We start from the raw sequence: 18,696 nt of genomic DNA, 5'->3' as shown, positions 1-18,696 counted from the left end.
TGAGACGAGGATTCCTGTCACATTCACTTAGAAGATGCGGCTACTTAGGATAATTTGCGGATCTGTCAGTTTAGCATACAGACCCAAAACAAGAGGCCCTACCACAGGGGTGCGGATTCCCACACATAATCCCAATTTGCTTATCTGTAGGTAAATGAGCTAGTCATTACCTGCCATTCACACCTTGTGTACAAGTAAACAGCTGCCATTTACATGGCCAGTCCTGGTATAATGGAGCCTTTCACAGGCAGCAGAGAGGCCGCTCTATGGGCACAATAGGCCGCCGCTTTCCCTCCTTTTTTCAGACAATGGAATTAGCCATGACATGGGGGGAGGGGGTTGCCCTGGGTCTTGTCTGTTAGGCTTATTAGGCCGGGGCCCCACGTGGCACTTAATGCAGCGGGGAAAAAAAGTGGCGTTTTACAGTCATGGCAAAGTGGAGGAGATTCTAGTGAACCCCATCCACACATTGCGGAAAAATACGGTCAGTCCATGCGCTGCCATCTCTAAAACTGCTGCGGTTTTGGAAATCACAGTATGTCCATTTTACCCATGGAAATGCCGGTAGTTTCCCTTTAGGTATACTAGAAGCAGAAAGTGTTTTCTGTAAAAAGCGCTGTGGGAAATACCGTGATGCATAGCCACCGCAGTCCGCTACGTGGGCCTGAGGGTAAGTTCACACGGAGATTTTTGGTCAGGATTTTGAGGCCATATCCGCCTCCGAATCTTGACCAAAAAGACGGCTCCCATTGAAATCTCGCTCCCGGAAAAAAAGAAGCGAGGTGCTCATTCTTCAGGCAGAGTCGCCTCTCGATTCAGCCTGAAGACACTCCTTCCTCTGGACTAGGCCCATACATTGGGCCTAATCCGGAGCGGAGTGCGTGGCTGGATGCCGATGCAGTGTACCGGCTTTCAGGTACGGCTACCCGGCTTTTGGTCCGGAACCTGAGTCGGCCTCCGCAGATTGGGGTCCGTGCACTTTAACTGCACAGCGCTCCTCCTGCTATTCGTGGACTTGGTGACTTTCCTTTAGTTGAATATTAAGGCTCTACTTGAAACGAATCTTGAATATTTCACTATTCGCTCATCTCTAATCTACATCCATCCACTTTTACCGTAAGCAGTCCCTACCAGGTCGCCCCATATTCTCCGGCCAGACTACATACTTTTCTTACATAACTCATTTCGGCAGATGACAACCGCACCCAATACATGACGTGGAATGCTTTAAGACGACGCACGTTTCTTCTTCTATAAATGGAAGGAATCTGAACTGAAGCAGAGAGCACCTTCCCATGGTAAGGTAATAATAGGGTATAATATTATGGTCTATACTGACATGCCAGATGACAATTATTAACATGCGACATCATAAAGAAGTTTCATATTGACTGGACATCACTTACGAAAACTCTTCTTTAGTATTGACCAAAGGTCGAAGGTCAAAGGATAACCGCAGGAAGTTGATCAAATAAAATAAAATGCCGTAAAGTGACTGCTACAGAGCTGTCACGAGTACATGTATGTGCGGTATATCATCGCACCCAGGAGGAACGACTAGGATTGTCAGGCTCATGGCGGCGCGGGCTGAAAGCTTCAGTATGTTACATATAATAATTTCCTGCTTATTTTTATAGGTTGCAGAGACACAAGATAAGGACAGACAATGGCGGCATCTCGGGCACATCACTCTGTTTATAAGAAGGTTATGACAGCTCGACTTAGCCCGCAGCAACTCGCAACACCTCAAGGATATTCCCAGCCGTGTCCAAAAGCTCAAGCGTAGATAGTAAGTAACCCACAAAACAACACCTCGTGTACCAACGGCCTCTCTCTGTAACCAAATCTTCCCGATAGCCCCTGAGAAATAATTCAGCATAAACCAGACCAATAGTAATACAGAGTATGTAAAAGAAATACGGTTTATTTCATCACTTGCGCATTCTAAAAATTCACAGATTGAAATCATACAAAAATAATATATGAAATGGAAAGTCGACAGATGTCTCTGAAACAGACAACAGGGATAAGTGACCGCTGCCGTACCCAGAAGATGCCAGCCAGAGCCCTGGTATTTCCACTCCATAATCTAAGCAGCATTATATACATCCACAGGACAATGAGGACACGAATAATAGAAAAATACTGCAATAATAAGGAAAGTAGGAGACGTTACCTGTAGTGGGGCTCTCAGTAGTGTCAGGTCACCGGCCATTACAATCAGGCCGGCTACCACTTCTTTAGAAGCAAAAAACAAATCAAGTCATTCAATGAATTAGCACTGGCTGTGTTATAGGAAAGCTGTGCTTTTGCTATGGACTATGGAGTCGCATCGGTTATACTTTACATTAAGGATAAGACTTTGTGCCTTTGCATCGGAGAATCAGACTCCGGTCATGCAGGGGGTTAAAGGAACACCAAACACACAAAACATTAAAGAATATCACTTCATCTTTATCTTCTTTGATCTGATTTTGTCCCATGTTAAAGATAAAACTTAGAAATATGTAAAGATATTTCTTTGTGTCTCAGGAGGTCAGCCACGTCCTCGTACTCACCGATATAAGACAACTGGCTGGAGCAGGACAAGAAGATGAAGCTCCACCCCTCAACTAAGCCCCTCCCCTCATCTCCATATTGAGATGAGGCAGATAAAGAGATTAACCCATTTGTCTCCGTCTTATCATCACTTCTTTGTTTTCTAGGTTTCGTGTTCCTTTAATATCCCGACCAAGTCTGCTGTCCTGTGCTTGTCGCTAAATGACGACTGCAAAAGGCAAATTCTGATTTTATAAAAAATAAAACAAAAAAAAATAAAATCTTTTTTACCAATCCACTTTGTTGTAGCACCAAGCTATCACACTGCCTAATGTTCCTCTTGGTGTGCGACCAGATGACCGCACCATGACATAAATAATAATGCATTCAATGTGGGCCTGTTAGTCTCAGGTCATTTCCTATTTTTAGGAAAAACGGACGTTGATGTTCCGATCCGGTCCCCAACGTTTGGTTCAATGGAAGGTGGTTCATTATATTGCATATGGTACAAACCGACAGGAGCAGACCGCATCAAGGAAAACAAAGAGATCAAGACACAAGGCAGGCGACAGACAGAAGCTCGAGACAAAAGACGGTGATGTGGAGAGGGGGCTTGAGAAGTACAGGACGACACAAAGGGCCTGCCTGTCACACACAGAGCAGGTTCAGTAGTATCCACACTGGTCCTAATAAGAAAACTGTCTATAGTCACACCGCCGAGATCCAGTCCACATCTCAAGATGCAAACGCTTCCAGTAATGAGCTACCCATCACAGCAGTTGAGGCAATGCACTGCAAACGCCTTTGGCTAGCCAGGGGTACGGTTCTCCTTCATCATCCTCGGAAGGCCGATGGGTGGGGGTACTGAATAATCAGATGTAGTCGGATGGAAACGTTACGTAACCTTCTACACAATAAAGCCAATCACCCTCAACACTGTAAACATCTTGTGGCTGGATTCGCCCGGAAACAGGAGCAGGCCCTGTAATTTATTCCAGAGTCCTAGAAATAAACCAGTTACTAAGCAGATTGTGGTGCGGCACCGGCGCTTCCCATGTGGTTTAGGGCTTCCCCTTAAAAAGCTGCGCGCACAAGGAGTCTGTGCCGTCTGCATTGGTTCAGATCCACTCAGAGGCAAGCTTGGGCATGGCTCCGCTGGAAGATACAATGAGGCAGATGTGACACAGAAAAAACACTGCAATAGTAATCCAACGAGTAAACTGTGCGGAGAATCGCAGGGAACCTTGTGGGGTAAGCACTCTGTGTGTGGTCCGTGCCCCAAAAACACTGGGGCACCAGAAAAGTCTGAGCAGTATGTAGATGATGTCATGGCTTCCAGCCGTGGTCACATACATCACAAAATGCCCACTGGTCACAGCAATGCCACTTCACACATCAAAATATCCTGGTTCGCTGGAGAAATTGTATGAAATGTCCCGAGGAAGGAACGAGTGTTCACGTCACAGTGCAAAAAACAGGATGAGCACCACCAGAAGCAGCGCCAGGAGGATAATAATGGCACACCACTGCCTCCGATCTACAGGAAGGAACACAAGCAGGCTATTAGTATCCATATCTAATATTCCGTAGTGCTGTACACATCCATCACACTCCTATATACTCATCTCATACAATCTCAGGACAACCCCATAGGAAACAAATGAAGGTTTATTGCCACAGGAGGCAGCAAATGTTCCCTTGCACCCACTATTCCAGTTCCCCTTCCATTTCTGCTACAACTCCTGAATGACGATCCATTACATGGGCACACTGGTTGAGATATGGTTTCTGCCAAAGTGGGGGAGGCATGGGTGTACATATCAGAGTTAGACCATACAGCCTCTACACGGTCCTTGGGATTGGGGTAGTGCTGCCCTCTTCTGATTGAAGTGTTGGCACCGTTATACCTGAATACAGGGGTGGTACAGGCGGCTGCAGCAGAGCGCATTCATTCTCTATGGGACTGCTGGAGATCACCAAGCACTGGACTCCATCATCCCCATAGAGAATCAATGGAGCTGCAATTCACATGCACAACTTGCAGCGGGATCCTGTTCTTGGGATCAACTACCTCTTTAATGGCTGAACCCATTTGTAGATGTCAGGGTGTCATTTCCATTCTCAGCCATGATGAGTAAACTCCTGTCGCTGCTGTGGGCACACGTTACTCATCGCCAAAAATAAATGTCATCAATTGGAGCCAAGTTATTCCATTAAACGGCTGTATCACTTCCAGCAATGGCAGAAACAAACACAGAGGGGCTAACAGAATATCCGCACATCCGCTTGGCAGTTTCATCCTGTTTTTTTTACCAACATGTTTCAAGCCAGATCATCTCAGTGAGAATACCGCAGCAGATGGCGTCCCTACTCACCGCTGGTCATGTGAGACACCTTTGCCAGCTTCTTCAGAACATTATCCATGCGAGACTGTGCCGTGTCTAATTCATGGGAGAAGTCATCGAGCATCCTGCACAGAATGAATCAGAAACCTCGTCAATGCTCAGCATAAAGCTGGCCGTATACATCACATGTATGTCAGTGAGGCAGCCAATGCCACAACCGAGCAGCTGACCATCTAAGGTGTATGGGCCTCCCAAGTACAGACATCAAGGAAAAGACGGTTAAGGCATAGTGGATTCAACATTCACAATCCTTCTGTCCTTGGGCATATAAGACACAGACAGAGATGTCCGGCAGCAGCTTGCCCCTTCTCACCTTAGTTGAGGAGACTGTGAATGAGAATATGGGAGACGCAGATGGTTGGCTGTGTAATGTCTGTGTGTACAGTATCAGGTAAACCTCTTAAGCAGGTGTGGAAGAATGTTAGAAAGAAATAGAAAAGTCATAAATAGAAGTTTAATTTTGTAAAATAAATTTTTAAAAAATCCATCAATATTTGGTGTGACCTTTGCCCTTTGCCTTCCATCAGTTCTTCTCGGTACACTCGCAAATACTTTTTGAAGGAACTCGGCAGGGAGGTTGTTCCCGCCATCTTGGAGAACTAAGCACAGATCTTCTGTGGATGTAGGCTTGCCCCAATCCTTCTGCCCCTTCATGCAATCCCACACAGACTGGATGATGCTGAGATCAGGGTTGTGTGGGGGGGTCGGATCATCACCTCCAGGACTCCTCCTCCAAAGGTCACACCAAATACTGATGGGATTTAGCTTCCTCTGTTGTTCATTTGCTTCACTCATAAAAATAAATGAATAACACTTCTATTTCTGAAAGCTTTCGCATCTTTTCCATACCTGCTGAACACCTCTGTGTAGTAGTGTATACCTACACCATAACACGAAAGCAAAGGCATATATGAGATTCCATATATTCACATGTCAAGGTCACGGAAGACAAAAACTCATGTCTCATGCACATTCGGTTTTATATACGGCTAAAATACTGACAGTGTGCTGAATTCAGCTTTCCCGTTCAGTTCCCTGGGGCTGAAGATATCAGTGCCGTTAATTTTGGCGCTGATCTCTCCCCACTGTCAGGTTCCTGACAGTCTAGCGTCACTGCTGGGCAGTGAGCAACACCCCCCACCCCTCCTGACAGTACCCTAACATAGCCTTGTACAGTCAGAGGGGGCTTCCTTACCGCCCAGAGATGATGCTGAGCTCTGAGGAACGTTCCCCATCATCCCAGTACAAGTCTATGGATGAGTACAGTCAGGGGGATGTGCCTCACAGCTCAGCTAGACTGTCAGGAACGCCCTTCTGACAGTGAGCAGAGATTGGTGCCAAAGCCTGGGATATCATATCTCCAACCCCGGGGCACATAACGGGAAAGCTGCCAGTGCATTGAATTCAGCGCACTGTCAGCTTTCTATCGGTATATAAAATTGTAAATGTGCAGGAGGACATGAAAGGTCCTCTTTAAAAGCATTTCTAGAAATTAACACAAATAGACTGCCCTTAGGATGGGGCAATGGTGTGTGACCAGCACTACTACTACCTCCCAGTCCCCACCGACTAGTCAGAGGAAGGGGCTGGAGCTGCATTCAGGACACAAGACTGCACCACTCTCATTTATGTGGCTACACCCGATACCGCCATAGCTCTGACACATTCACTACGTGGACTGCAGTACCAGACCAAGCCAAACCCACTATCCTGATATCAGAAATATCAGAACTGGATCAGGGGTAAATAGACCAGTGTGCTGACAAGTCCGGGTGTCTTCAGACATATGCTGGTCACCATTGGGTCTGAATGCAGGAAGACAATTCTGTAAAGAAATACTGGAGAAAGACAGCACATACAAGGTGGTCTCTCCCTAAGGATGGACGTTATCCCCATAATCTCATACAAACGTGCACAAGGAAAGTAGATCAGGACAGTAAATTTTCCACAAGAGGAAACAAAAACAAACATGTAAGTGTGTGAGATAAGACAGACCATAAATAAGCTGGAAGCCGCCTCTCCTCCCTATAACCGCCCACAGTTCACAATCTCTGCTGTTGTATCTCATGACCTATGGAAGCAATGGCAGAGGTCGCTCCCAATTACAAAGATTTCTATTTACACACAAGCCTCCCAAATCTCCCTGTCAGAGACATGTGAGCAATGAATTGTGTCACTGACATCGCAGGGTAACCCCCGAGCTGGGGAACCATATAACACAGATTAGTGTGGATTGGACATGAAGGGGTCAATGCTGCTTTTCGGAGATGAAAGGATGAATCACAGGGGTAGTATATTGCTGACTTCCTGACAGATGGAGGTCAACAAAAGGCTTCACAACTGAATAGACATTTGCTTTAGAGCTATTGTGCAGAGTGATGCAGGCAGACGCAAGCGGCTCACGTCACCGATGACTGGGGAACGGTTATGCATGCTGTGCGTGGCCACAAATGCATTGAAAAATCACATCAGTCTATAGGAGGTCTATAGTCACCTGTGTTTTATATTAGTTTACCTTTCGGGTAACAGGAGCTGTCCATCTGTAACCCTTATGTCACACACTTCCAATTAGAGATGGTCCCATCTGTAGGGTTATTCTATATACAGCCATTAAGGGGGCTTGACTTCCTGGTTCCAAAAAAGTCAGGAATGTCCCCTGCCACCTTAGGCCTCATGCACACAGCAAAGTGTCCAGGCCAAGTCTCTCCCAATGGGGGTATGATGCTCCATTCCAATGACTACAGAGTAGGTCCTAACCTGCTTCATGGCATAGGACCTCCCACTGAAGTCAATGGGGGACGGATGACACTTGGATGTCATCTGCTATGAAATCAGTCCCTCCTCAGTCGTGTGCATGTAGGCTTAGGCAGCCCCAGAAATATTTGTAAGGTAGCAGAGTGCTGTACACCATCTTTGGCAGTCCCATGGACTTGAACATGTGTATCCAGCACTACATTGGGAGGATGCAGTGGTCAGACACTTCTACCCTATCCTGTAAGCAGAGGAGAACTCTTGCTCGTGGCACAACCCCTTTAGTGCTAGGTTAAAGAAATAAGCCCTATATCCCATCCCCAAACCCCGTGAACACTCACACTGCTTGCTCGTCCAGTTCATTGCCGATGCGTTGCGACATATTCTTCAGGACACCAATGCTGCCAGATACCAGCTCTAGCTCTTCGTCTTGTTGCTCCATGATCATCTAACAAAGGGGGAAAGTGAAATTTAACAATTCCCACATGCCGGGGTATTGTCCTAGGTCAACACCAAAGCACAGAAGTGCGACCCCTTACCTGCTGCTGCGAGACTTGACCATCAAGAAACTGAGAGTTGGCCGACTGGATCTCCTGGTCCAAGCCTTTGTATTTTTCCTGTTCAGACTTCCAGCCTTGTCTGGTCCCTTCTCCTAAGAGTGCCTGAAGAATCACGTCAGGAATCCACAATTAGTATTTCTCATTCCTCTAATGTACAAGTCCTTAAGGTAGTGTAATAAGTGAAGTTCGGCACTAAGTAGTCTTGAAAGCTAGCGAGCAGGAAATTGTGCTGTTGCCATCGCAACCAGCATCTAGGAAAGGTATACAATCATCATCTTATTATCCACCTATGGCCAACACGGGCAAATCAAGTCCCACAGTTCTATAATGTTGGATTACATAGCCTCCATGTTTCTAGTGTTGACCCTTATTCTTCTCCCTGGCGAGCTGGATAGATCAGCCTCTAGGCCGAATTCTGACGGATGATAACCCATTCCTATCTATCCAGTGCTTGGAGATCATCAGAATCTCTGTGGTCTTGTTTGTCCACCCCCTTTTTGAGGATTGACTACAGGTTCTCTATGGGATTGAGATCTGGGACTCAGGACTCCTGGTAATCCCAACTGACCAAGAGCAACGTGCTATAAAAAGGCAAGATGGAGCGCCCTGTCACAAGGATAAGATGATAACTTATTGGCTCGGAGAACATAACGGTGTCATTTTGGGTCCATGGCCCGGAAACTCCCCTGATCTCGATCCCAGTGAGCACCATTGGTCAATCCTCAAAAAGCAGGGGGAAACAAAATTCACCATTAAATGACAAAAACAGACTAAAAAAAACTTCTATTGTTAAAGCATTCTTCCCTAGCAGCATTTTCCACCGTACTGTAGGTCTGGCCACATTCACATATGGATATCACAGGGCCGGCCCACTAGCCATCTAATATGTCGGGATGTCGCTTACGCTAGGTTCACACCTGCGTTCTTCTTTCCGTTCTGTGCTTTCCGTCTTCTGCATGCCAGAAGACGGAAAGCACAGACTGGGTCCGGCCGTGAGCGTTTTATGCTCTCCGCCGCGAAACCGGATTTTTTTAACCGGACACAGAGTAGTGCATGTCCGACTCTGTGTCCGGATTATAAAACCCGGTTTCACAGCAGAGAGCATAAAACGCTCACCGCCGCTCACGGCCGGACATCTCTCTCACCCATTCAAATGAATAGGTGAGAAAGACTCCTGCAGGTTTCCATCTCCTGCCTCTGTTTTAGGCAGGAAACGGAAACCTGCAGAACGGAGTTCACAACGCTGATGTGAACGAGCCCTTACAAATACAGCACCAACATAACCCACAATCTCTCCTTACAGCAGTTGTCGGGGAAAAGAAGAACCTAGGATGTTAGATTCCTACATGCCCAAACCTTTGAGTACACCGCCACTCCCAAACAGATTGTGCATCAATACCCGCTAACAGGGGGACATCTGCCCAACCCCCTTTCCCACTACAGTGTTCACAATGGGGTAAGAAAAGAGAAGTTAAAGGATCATCAGACTTTCCTGAATACGGATACCTCCCTGTCAATAGACTGATTCTCCATCCCATGGACTTATCAAATCTAGACACTGAAGATTGGGAAAACAGCCAGTCATACAATGTAGAAGGACAGGGGGTAAGCGGTTGTCACATTGCACTGCAGCCTTCCCTGGGGGAACATGCAGATATTTTTAGTATCTGCTAATCCGTCACCTTGACAGACTCTGCTGTCACCACATTGGAAGGAGGGGGAGGGGTAGGACTGCCTGATTGTTACCATTGATTGTTTTGTAAACTGACCCGTCACACCGGAAAATCCTGCTGCTCAATAAACGCGTGGTCAATATGCAGGGTGACTCTTGGTCAATATGCAGGGTGACTCTGACTACAGACAGCGCTGCTGACCAGGTCTTTTCTCCAGCCCAGCGATTACTCTGTCAAGTGCGAGATTCCCATTACTGGAAAAAGCTACAAACATCACGAGGCTTATTACGGCTCAGTTTTTGAGCACTTGTATCTGCACGGGGTGCTAGAAAGGGTCTCCTCAGCTCCCCACCCAGATTTCAGAATTCTACTCATTGATTTATTGTTTTCCTGTGATACTGTCCCTATTAACAATGTGTTTTTGGGAGATGTATTGGTATAGATGAGACGGCCTCTCTAGGACACAAGAAGGAGGCTTTGGAGAGGGGTAGGGTAACGTATTTTCACTACTCACGATACCGTGACTCAGACAGAAGAACGTGTAACCTGAGCGCACTGTTGGTGATGCATTACACACTCTCGCAGAGTGACCTCGTCCAATTCACCAAGGAGACCAGCATGTCACTAAACAAACAGAAGATGGAAAAAGCCCCGGCCGCCGCCGCCGCCGCTTACCTGACGGTTCTTTTTCTCTGCTAGGGCCTGAACAGATGGAGCCGTCATCTGATCCTTCATTTCCTGTACGTGAGCACAAGGGAGAGAAAAAACATTTGGTATTGGCTAAAAGAAATAACCCAGATTAACGGACGTGTATATATAGTAAAGACAGCCAGGAAAATTGTGAAATAAATTCCCAGACGTTTATCATGTGTCACTGGGACAAATCGGTCAAGTAGGCTACTCTGACATACCTTATTACTGCTTTATGGGCGACAAATCTTAGAAATGACTCAAAGGGTTTGTCCAGGCATATACCCCCACCCAATCTAATCCTGGACATTGACAATAGTCAACTGTGCAAGGGTCATACTCAAAGGGGATTTCCATGACTTGCATATTGATGCCCTAAATTTATAAGTCATGAAGAAGTAATCTGTAGGGTTCCTCCATCAAGGGCCCCCACCAATCAGCTGGTTGATGAGGTCAGCAATACTGAATATCAAGCAAAATATAACATCTGTGCTTGGTATTGCAGCCCGGCCCCTGTCACTTGAATGGGACTGAGCGGATTCTGTAGCAAGTGACTAATGAAGTGTGACAAGGAAGAAACCATAGCCTCATCAAACAGTTGATCAGCAGGGGTCCAGACCCCCAACCAATCACATATTGATAACCTATACCACAGAAATATCATCATTATGTAAGTCCTGGAAAACCCTTTTAATGTGACTCAATGGGTGTCGGATGGCTAATGTGGCAATCCAACTACCCCAGCATGCAGGTCTGTATCTCCATGTCTGGACAACCCCTTTAGAAAGATGGTCGGCAATTAGAAAAAAAAAAAAAAGGGCTTTTTTTTTTTTTTTGGAAAGAGACATCACCACCCTTGTCCATAGTCTCTGTTTGGTACTGCAGATCAGCCGCATTCAAGTGTATGTGCAGAACTGTAACACCCTATAAAGAAAGGGAGACCCTTACATTCTTGCAATCTTAGACAAACACTTATTATATGTGGCCATTACACGCCAATAACATTCAGTAAACCGTATATACTCGAGTATATACAGTACTTCCATAAAAGTGGCACAGCAGAGACAGCCATAACCATAAAACTAAAGGTTGAGCTCTTCATGTCACTCTGTGCTATAAAAGCATCATCAGACCCAAGTGCTAAAGAAAAGGATATATAGAAATGTAGCAGGGTGTTCAGCATTACTTTACAGATATAAAAAAACCCATAAGACATGAATACTGCAGATATACGGTGATATAATTTTGACGTCTTGCCGCGATTCCCACCTTAACACACTGCCGCGTTTCACTGATAAAAGCTTTTCTCTGCCTCATCTCTGCAGGGTCCAGGCTGAACTTGCGGGGATTGGCTTCTACGATACGTGAGTGGAGTTAAGGAAATCTTGGCGTGAAGTAAATGGAACAAATGGCTTTCATGGTCTAGTCAGCCTTACACCAACTACACCTCAGCAGCTGACCCAGACGCCGCCATATGTCCGCATACTGTCTTCCTGTGTTAACCACTTTATAACTCCTCAATGACAAAAGGGCTCCTTCACCTACAACTCCTGCTCCTTTTACTATTCTGACAGGTATTTGACTCTTTGCCTGTATATACTAAGAATATACCAGGAAAACTCCTAATATAAATGATTTATTTAGGGTTACCGTTGGTGTCCGCTATCAGTAATTGTCCGTTGTCCATAGACCTCAATGTTAAAAAAAACAAAAAAAAAACGGACACTTACTGTTCATACTGGATAACCAAAAGGTTTTTATTTCTTTCTATTTCCCAGTTTCCATCTATTTAGAGTAATTTGGCTGTCCGGGTCAGTCCATCACTACATACCACTGAGCCTAAGCAACTATGACTGAGATAAAACAAAGGCCTTTTGTTAAAGGGATTTTCTGGGACAATAATACCGATAGCCTAACTTTCGGATATGTCAACAGTATCAGATTGGATCTGACACATGGGCACGGCTTCGACTTCACAGGCCAGTAATACCGTGTTTGAGTCGCTTGGCCTGTTACCTGCAATGTAATGGACGGCGTTACGCTTGTGATGTTTGGAGGAACTGTGTGATGGAAAACCGACAATCTAATATTTATGATGCATCAATATCATAATACCGGAAAAATCCTTTTAAAAAAATGTGGTGCGAGACTGGAAGATAATGGAGACTGATAATCTATCCACAGGATAGGTCATCAGTATGAGAATGGTCGGGATCCGACATCCACACTCTGTCCCGATCAGCTGTTTGGGCTGCCGGCAGCCACATACCAGGTATATGGACGGAGGTAGCCCTGCTCCTATTCAAGTGGATGGAAGCAAATTCAGGAGCCACCACTACAGTATACAGAGCCCCGATGCCAGGGGAATGCAGCCCTGCCCCCATACATCTGAAAAGGAACAGGGCTCCTTCCAGCCATATAATTCATACATACTTTCTGAAGGCCGTATCAGATGATCGGTATGGGGTCTACGTGATGGACCCAGATCGATCTGATACTGAGGATCTATTCTGTAGTGGACAGAAGGAGAGATATTTGGCACTGGCTTTCTCCCTGTACACATACAGAACCTTGTATAGCAGAGGGGAGGAATAGATGTTGGTGCTGGGTAGTCAGCTATCTAATGTTAAGCTGGCCGTACACATATAATATAACATATAATCCCTAATGTAAAAGGATATTGATAGTCTCATCCAGATCTTCAAGATCCCATTCAATGCTCCTCAGGTTGTTGCGCAACTCATTGGTAGTCCAGTCCAGTTCTTCTCTAGTAGCAATGGAGGGGTCCTGGAGGAGATCAGTCCATCTCTGAAATAAGCCTTGGGCAGTGTTCACCGCCTTTTGCACCTCCCTAAAAAAAGGAAAAAAAAAAACAAAACACCTCAGTCTAAAAAAAGCAGACATAAGCCATTCTAACAACGCATCAACTTTACAATGATCATGAACTTTAACACATTTTATCCTGTTAAAGAGATTTTATGGTTTTAAGGGACTGTGCCATTACAGACACTTGCACCCTTGCAGATTACTAGGGGTTCTAGTGGTTAAGAGAGTGGGCACAACCCCACCCCCAAAGCCTCCTTGTGAATGAAGTGCCAAGATGCTTTCGTGACCAGCGCACCATGCACTTTTATAGGGCGGCAGGAGGTTTCAGTTCTAGCAGTCCCATAGAAGTGAATGAAGCGCTGGTCACAAAGCGCGTTAGCACTATATCTACAAGCAAGCTTTAGAGGGACCTTTGGTCTCCCGTTCCTCTGATCACTAGGGGTTCCAGTAGTTGGACCCCAGTAACCAAACACATCCCCTATCCTGTATTACTTATCCATCCATGTATTATGGCCACAGGAATTTAACCTTATTTTTAGTACATGAATAAAGAATCTAAAAATCCCCTGCTCAGTGACTGCGTCCGCACTGACACGTACAGTATGAGATCACTGAGGCCCATAACTGGCCAGAGAAGTCACAAGACTAGTCGACATATCCACACTGCAGGAAAAAACAAACAAAAAAACAACAGAAAACAGAAAAGACGAGATCTCTCTGGTTAGTAGGGGTGCTCTTCTTCTATACTAGGAAACTGTGGAAGAAAAAAAATATATTGTGCACAAGGTAGTCCTAGGGGTGAGGAGCAGAAGCCCTCCACATCTGTGATACAGCCAAAAGTCTACCATAGGCTTGGCTCCCCCAGGGAGTGGTAGTCAGGGGGCCGCGCAGTATAAAACCATATGTAACCAGTATATAGTACACTCCTATGTGCGTACCCACAATGCACTACAGAGGACGTACACAGGAACATTGTGGTCAATGAAAATCCAACATAACATTTTCATACATGGATCCACGCTTATAGTACTGGGTTAAAGGCATTGTAACAGAAGCAAAGCCAAAGGGTTGTGAACCTTAATTTCTACTACCCTGTCTATGATCAGGATATGATAGAGGAGAGAAGCTGAGCACTGTGATATATAGGGTTATATGATAGAGGAGAGAAGCTGAGCTCTGTGATATATAGGGTTATAGGATAGAGGAGAGAAGCTGAGTTCTGTAATATATAGGGTTATATGATAGAGGAGAGAAGCTGAGCTCTGTGATATATAGGGTTATATGATAGAGGAGAGAAGCTGAGCTCTGTGATATATAGGGTTATATGATAGAGGAGAGAAGCTGAGCTCTGTGATATATAGGGTTATATGATAGAGGAGAGAAGCTGAGCTGTGTGATATATGGGGTTATAGGATAGAGGAGAGAAGCAGAGCTCTGTGATATATAGGGTTATATGATAGAGGAGAGAAGCTGAGCTCTGTGATATATAGAGTTATATGATAGAGGAGAGAAGCTGAGCTGTGTGATATATAGGGTTATAGGATAGGAGGAGAGAAGCTGAGCTGTGTGATATATAGGGTTATAGGATAGAGGAGAGAAGCTGAGCTGTGTGATATATAGGGTTATAGGATAGAGGAGAGAAGCTGAGCTCTGTCATATATAGGGTTATATGGTAGAGGAGAGAAGCTGAGCTCTGTGATATATAGGGTTATATGATAGAGGAGAGAATCTGAGCTGTGTGATATATAGGGTTATAGGATAGAGGAGAGAAGCTGAGCTGTGTGATATATAGGGTTATAGGATAGAGGAGAGAAGCTGAGCTGTGTGATATATAGGGTTATATGATAGAGGAGAGAAGCTGAGCTGTGTGATATATAGGGTTATATGATAGAGGAGATAAGCTGAGCTGTGATATATAGGGTTATATGATAGAGGAGAGAAGCTGAGCTCTGTGATATATAGGGTTATATGATAGAGGAGAGAAGCTGAGCTCTGTGATATATAGGGTTATATGATAGAGGAGAGAAGCTGAGCTCTGTGATATATAGGTGTATAGGATAGAGGAGAGAAGCTGAGCTCTGTGATATATAGGGTTATATGATAGAGGAGAGAAGCTGAGCTGTGTGATATATAGGGTTATATGATAGAGGAGAGAAGCTGAGCTGTGTGATATATAGGGTTATATGATAGAGGAGAGAAGCTGAGCTGTGATATATAGGGTTATATGATAGAGGAGAGAAGCTGAGCTCTGTGATATATAGGTGTATAGGATAGAGGAGAGAAGCTGAGCTCTGTGATATATAGGTGTATAGGATAGAGGAGAGAAGCTGAGCTGTGTGATATATAGGGTTATATGATAGAGGAGAGAAGCTGAGCTGTGTGATATATAGGGTTATATGATAGAGGAGAGAAGCTGAGCTGTGATATATAGGGTTATATGATAGAGGAGAGAAGCTGAGCTGTGTGATATATAGGGTTATATGATAGAGGAGAGAAGCTGAGCTCTGTGATATATAGGGTTATATGATAGAGGAGAGAAGCTGAGCTCTGTGATATATAGGGTTATATGATAGAGGAGAGAAGCTGAGCTGTGTGATATATGGGGTTATAGGATAGAGGAGAGAAGCAGAGCTCTGTGATATATAGGGTTATATGATAGAGGAGAGAAGCTGAGCTCTGTGATATATAGGGTTATATGATAGAGGAGAGAAGCTGAGCTCTGTGATATATAGGGTTATATGATAGAGGAGAGAAGCTGAGCTCTGTGATATATAGGGTTATATGATAGAGGAGAGAAGCTGAGCTCTGTGATATATAGGGTTATATGATAGAGGAGAGAAGCTGAGCTGTGTGATATATGGGGTTATAGGATAGAGGAGAGAAGCAGAGCTCTGTGATATATAGGGTTATATGATAGAGGAGAGAAGCTGAGCTCTGTGATATATAGAGTTATATGATAGAGGAGAGAAGCTGAGCTGTGTGATATATAGGGTTATAGGATAGGAGGAGAGAAGCTGAGCTGTGTGATATATAGGGTTATAGGATAGGAGGAGAGAAGCTGAGCTGTGTGATATATGGGGTTATAGGATAGAGGAGAGAAGCTGAGCTCTGTGATATATAGGGTTATATGATAGAGGAGAGAAGCTGAGCTCTGTGATATATAGAGTTATATGATAGAGGAGAGAAGCTGAGCTGTGTGATATATAGGGTTATAGGATAGGAGGAGAGAAGCTGAGCTGTGTGATATATAGGGTTATAGGATAGGAGGAGAGAAGCTGAGCTCTGTGATATATAGGGTTATATGATAGAGGAGAGAAGCTGAGCTGTGTGATATATAGGGTTATATGATAGAGGAGAGAAGCTGAGCTGTGTGATATATAGGGTTATATGATAGAGGAGAGAAGCTGAGCTGTGATATATAGGGTTATATGATAGAGGAGAGAAGCTGAGCTCTGTGATATATAGGGTTGGTTATATGATGTTATGATAAGTTTTGGTACAGGACAGTAATCCCCCAGGGAAACACAGACTCCTAGTAACATAGATGACCATGATGTTTCGAATCTGGATCCCTGTACAGTCTGGGACGCACAGTCACGTATAGGCCATATTTCCAGGTTCTGGAAGCTGCTAGTGAACGGGGAGCGCGTGCAGCACTGCTCCTATTCAAGTAATACGAGAGGCTCAGCAGCTCCATCCACTGCATAGTGGTGGTTTCAGTGAATTGCAGCACTGCGACTAGTGTAATACGAGTGGTGCTGCCTGTTTATTAGCAGCTTCCGCCATCCATAGACTCCCCACAGATCTCATACTGATGATCTATCCTATCAGCAGTATAAAAATTTGATTTGGGGCCATAAAACTCATTCCAGCCATCTTTCATAGTGCAGGTTACCATACTATTCCATATCTATTTTTGTAGTATACTGACATTTATGGGCCAGAAGCCTCAAATTACGCGACCGTGGAAGAAAATAGGAGCGAAAAATTTCCCATTTTCACAGGTCCCTCATAGATTTTAGTGCTTTGAGGGATCAGTGAAAACACAACAATAGGACATGACCTATATTTGGATGGTGAATCCTCCCCGCACACAGATAGCGAATGTAATACAGACGCGTGGGGGCCATTTAAAAAACCGCCGTCAATTAGCGATATTGGCTGCAACTCTTGTCGTGTGACCAAAGATGTCTGTGTCGCTGTAATCTAAATGGAGACCCCAATGGCGAGGCTTCTAGACGCATTACTAAGATAGGTAATCCAACATGGCGGAATTTTTTACAATGCTCCGGCCTAATAGAAACCTATGGGACATGCAATAAACGTACATCACAATCGCCATGTGAACAGTGCCTTATGTCATAGGACCATATCCTATAGTGTATATGGTGACTATACTGTAATATAAGACATATAATACACCTGATATAACAGCTCTGGTAAGTCTCACACATGATGGCCCCATCAGCCTGTCTATGGCCACCTGTAGGAATCTCCTCCGCCTTCCTTCCCTCAGGACAGTGATTTCCCTCAGTCTCTTCTATGGCAACCATCACACAATGCCCTCAGCCCATCCATCTCCTCCCGCCATGGCCGCGCACACACAGGCCTGAACAGCGGCTCTCACCCCTTCACCACGAAAAACGGATCCTCCATAGACATGGTGCCGGCCCGGTGTCCTCCCCGCTCCGGTGTCCGCCTGGGCTAGTATATTACCGGGCTCCTCTCTATGGCTCTCCCCGCTTTCCCCTCACACCCGCTGGAGACGGAGTACGGGCCGCCCCGAATGTCGTCACTTCCAGCCTCAGCCTGTGTCCTCAGCATGGAGCCCGGAGAGGTGTGAGGAGCCTATTGTGTGGCCTGGTCACCTGTATACTATAGACTAGCTGTATACACAGCCTCGGTATACAGGACCTGGATGGGCTAGGGTCTCATTCACACTGCTAAGTCTGTGCTAATGTACAGAATAGACATATGGGAGCCGTGTTATTCTATGACCTTATTCACACTGGCTGCATTTCAGTCAAAGAGCAATATAAATCCCCATCATACTTATACTCCTGTAAAGCGGTGTTCACACTGCCATTACGGTCCACCCCGGGGTATCCGTGGTAAACGCCAGGGAAACCGGACAGCAGACGGCTTGCGAGCGGTCGGCATTAAAGCCCATTATTTGAATGGGTTTTTAAAGGTGACCGCCCGTGAGCGTCTTCAGCTTCTCCGCCATGTAGGATTTTGTGTCCGCAGAAAAAA

The 18,696-nt window shown here is 45.3% G+C and overlaps 1 protein-coding gene across 1 annotated transcript; it reads right to left on the bottom strand.

The window, feature by feature from the left end:
* Window positions 1-1,914: 1,914 nt before the first annotated feature.
* On the bottom strand, window positions 1,915-18,214 carry STX6 (syntaxin 6). Its single transcript, XM_075287929.1, has 8 exons — window positions 18,071-18,214; window positions 13,299-13,468; window positions 11,887-11,981; window positions 10,603-10,665; window positions 8,234-8,356; window positions 8,036-8,142; window positions 4,914-5,008; window positions 1,915-4,075 (listed from the first exon to the last, which is right to left on the bottom strand). The coding sequence occupies exons 1-8, from the start codon at window positions 18,103-18,105 to the stop codon at window positions 3,999-4,001; spliced, it is 765 nt and encodes a 254-aa protein (XP_075144030.1). The 5' UTR covers window positions 18,106-18,214; the 3' UTR covers window positions 1,915-3,998.
* Between the last annotated feature and the right edge of the window lie 482 nt (window positions 18,215-18,696).

This window comes from Leptodactylus fuscus, chromosome 9 (genome assembly GCF_031893055.1).
Source record: "Leptodactylus fuscus isolate aLepFus1 chromosome 9, aLepFus1.hap2, whole genome shotgun sequence".
In the NCBI taxonomy this organism is placed as follows: Eukaryota; Metazoa; Chordata; class Amphibia; order Anura; family Leptodactylidae; genus Leptodactylus; species Leptodactylus fuscus.
This window is presented reverse-complemented; position numbering and strand designations above follow the sequence as displayed.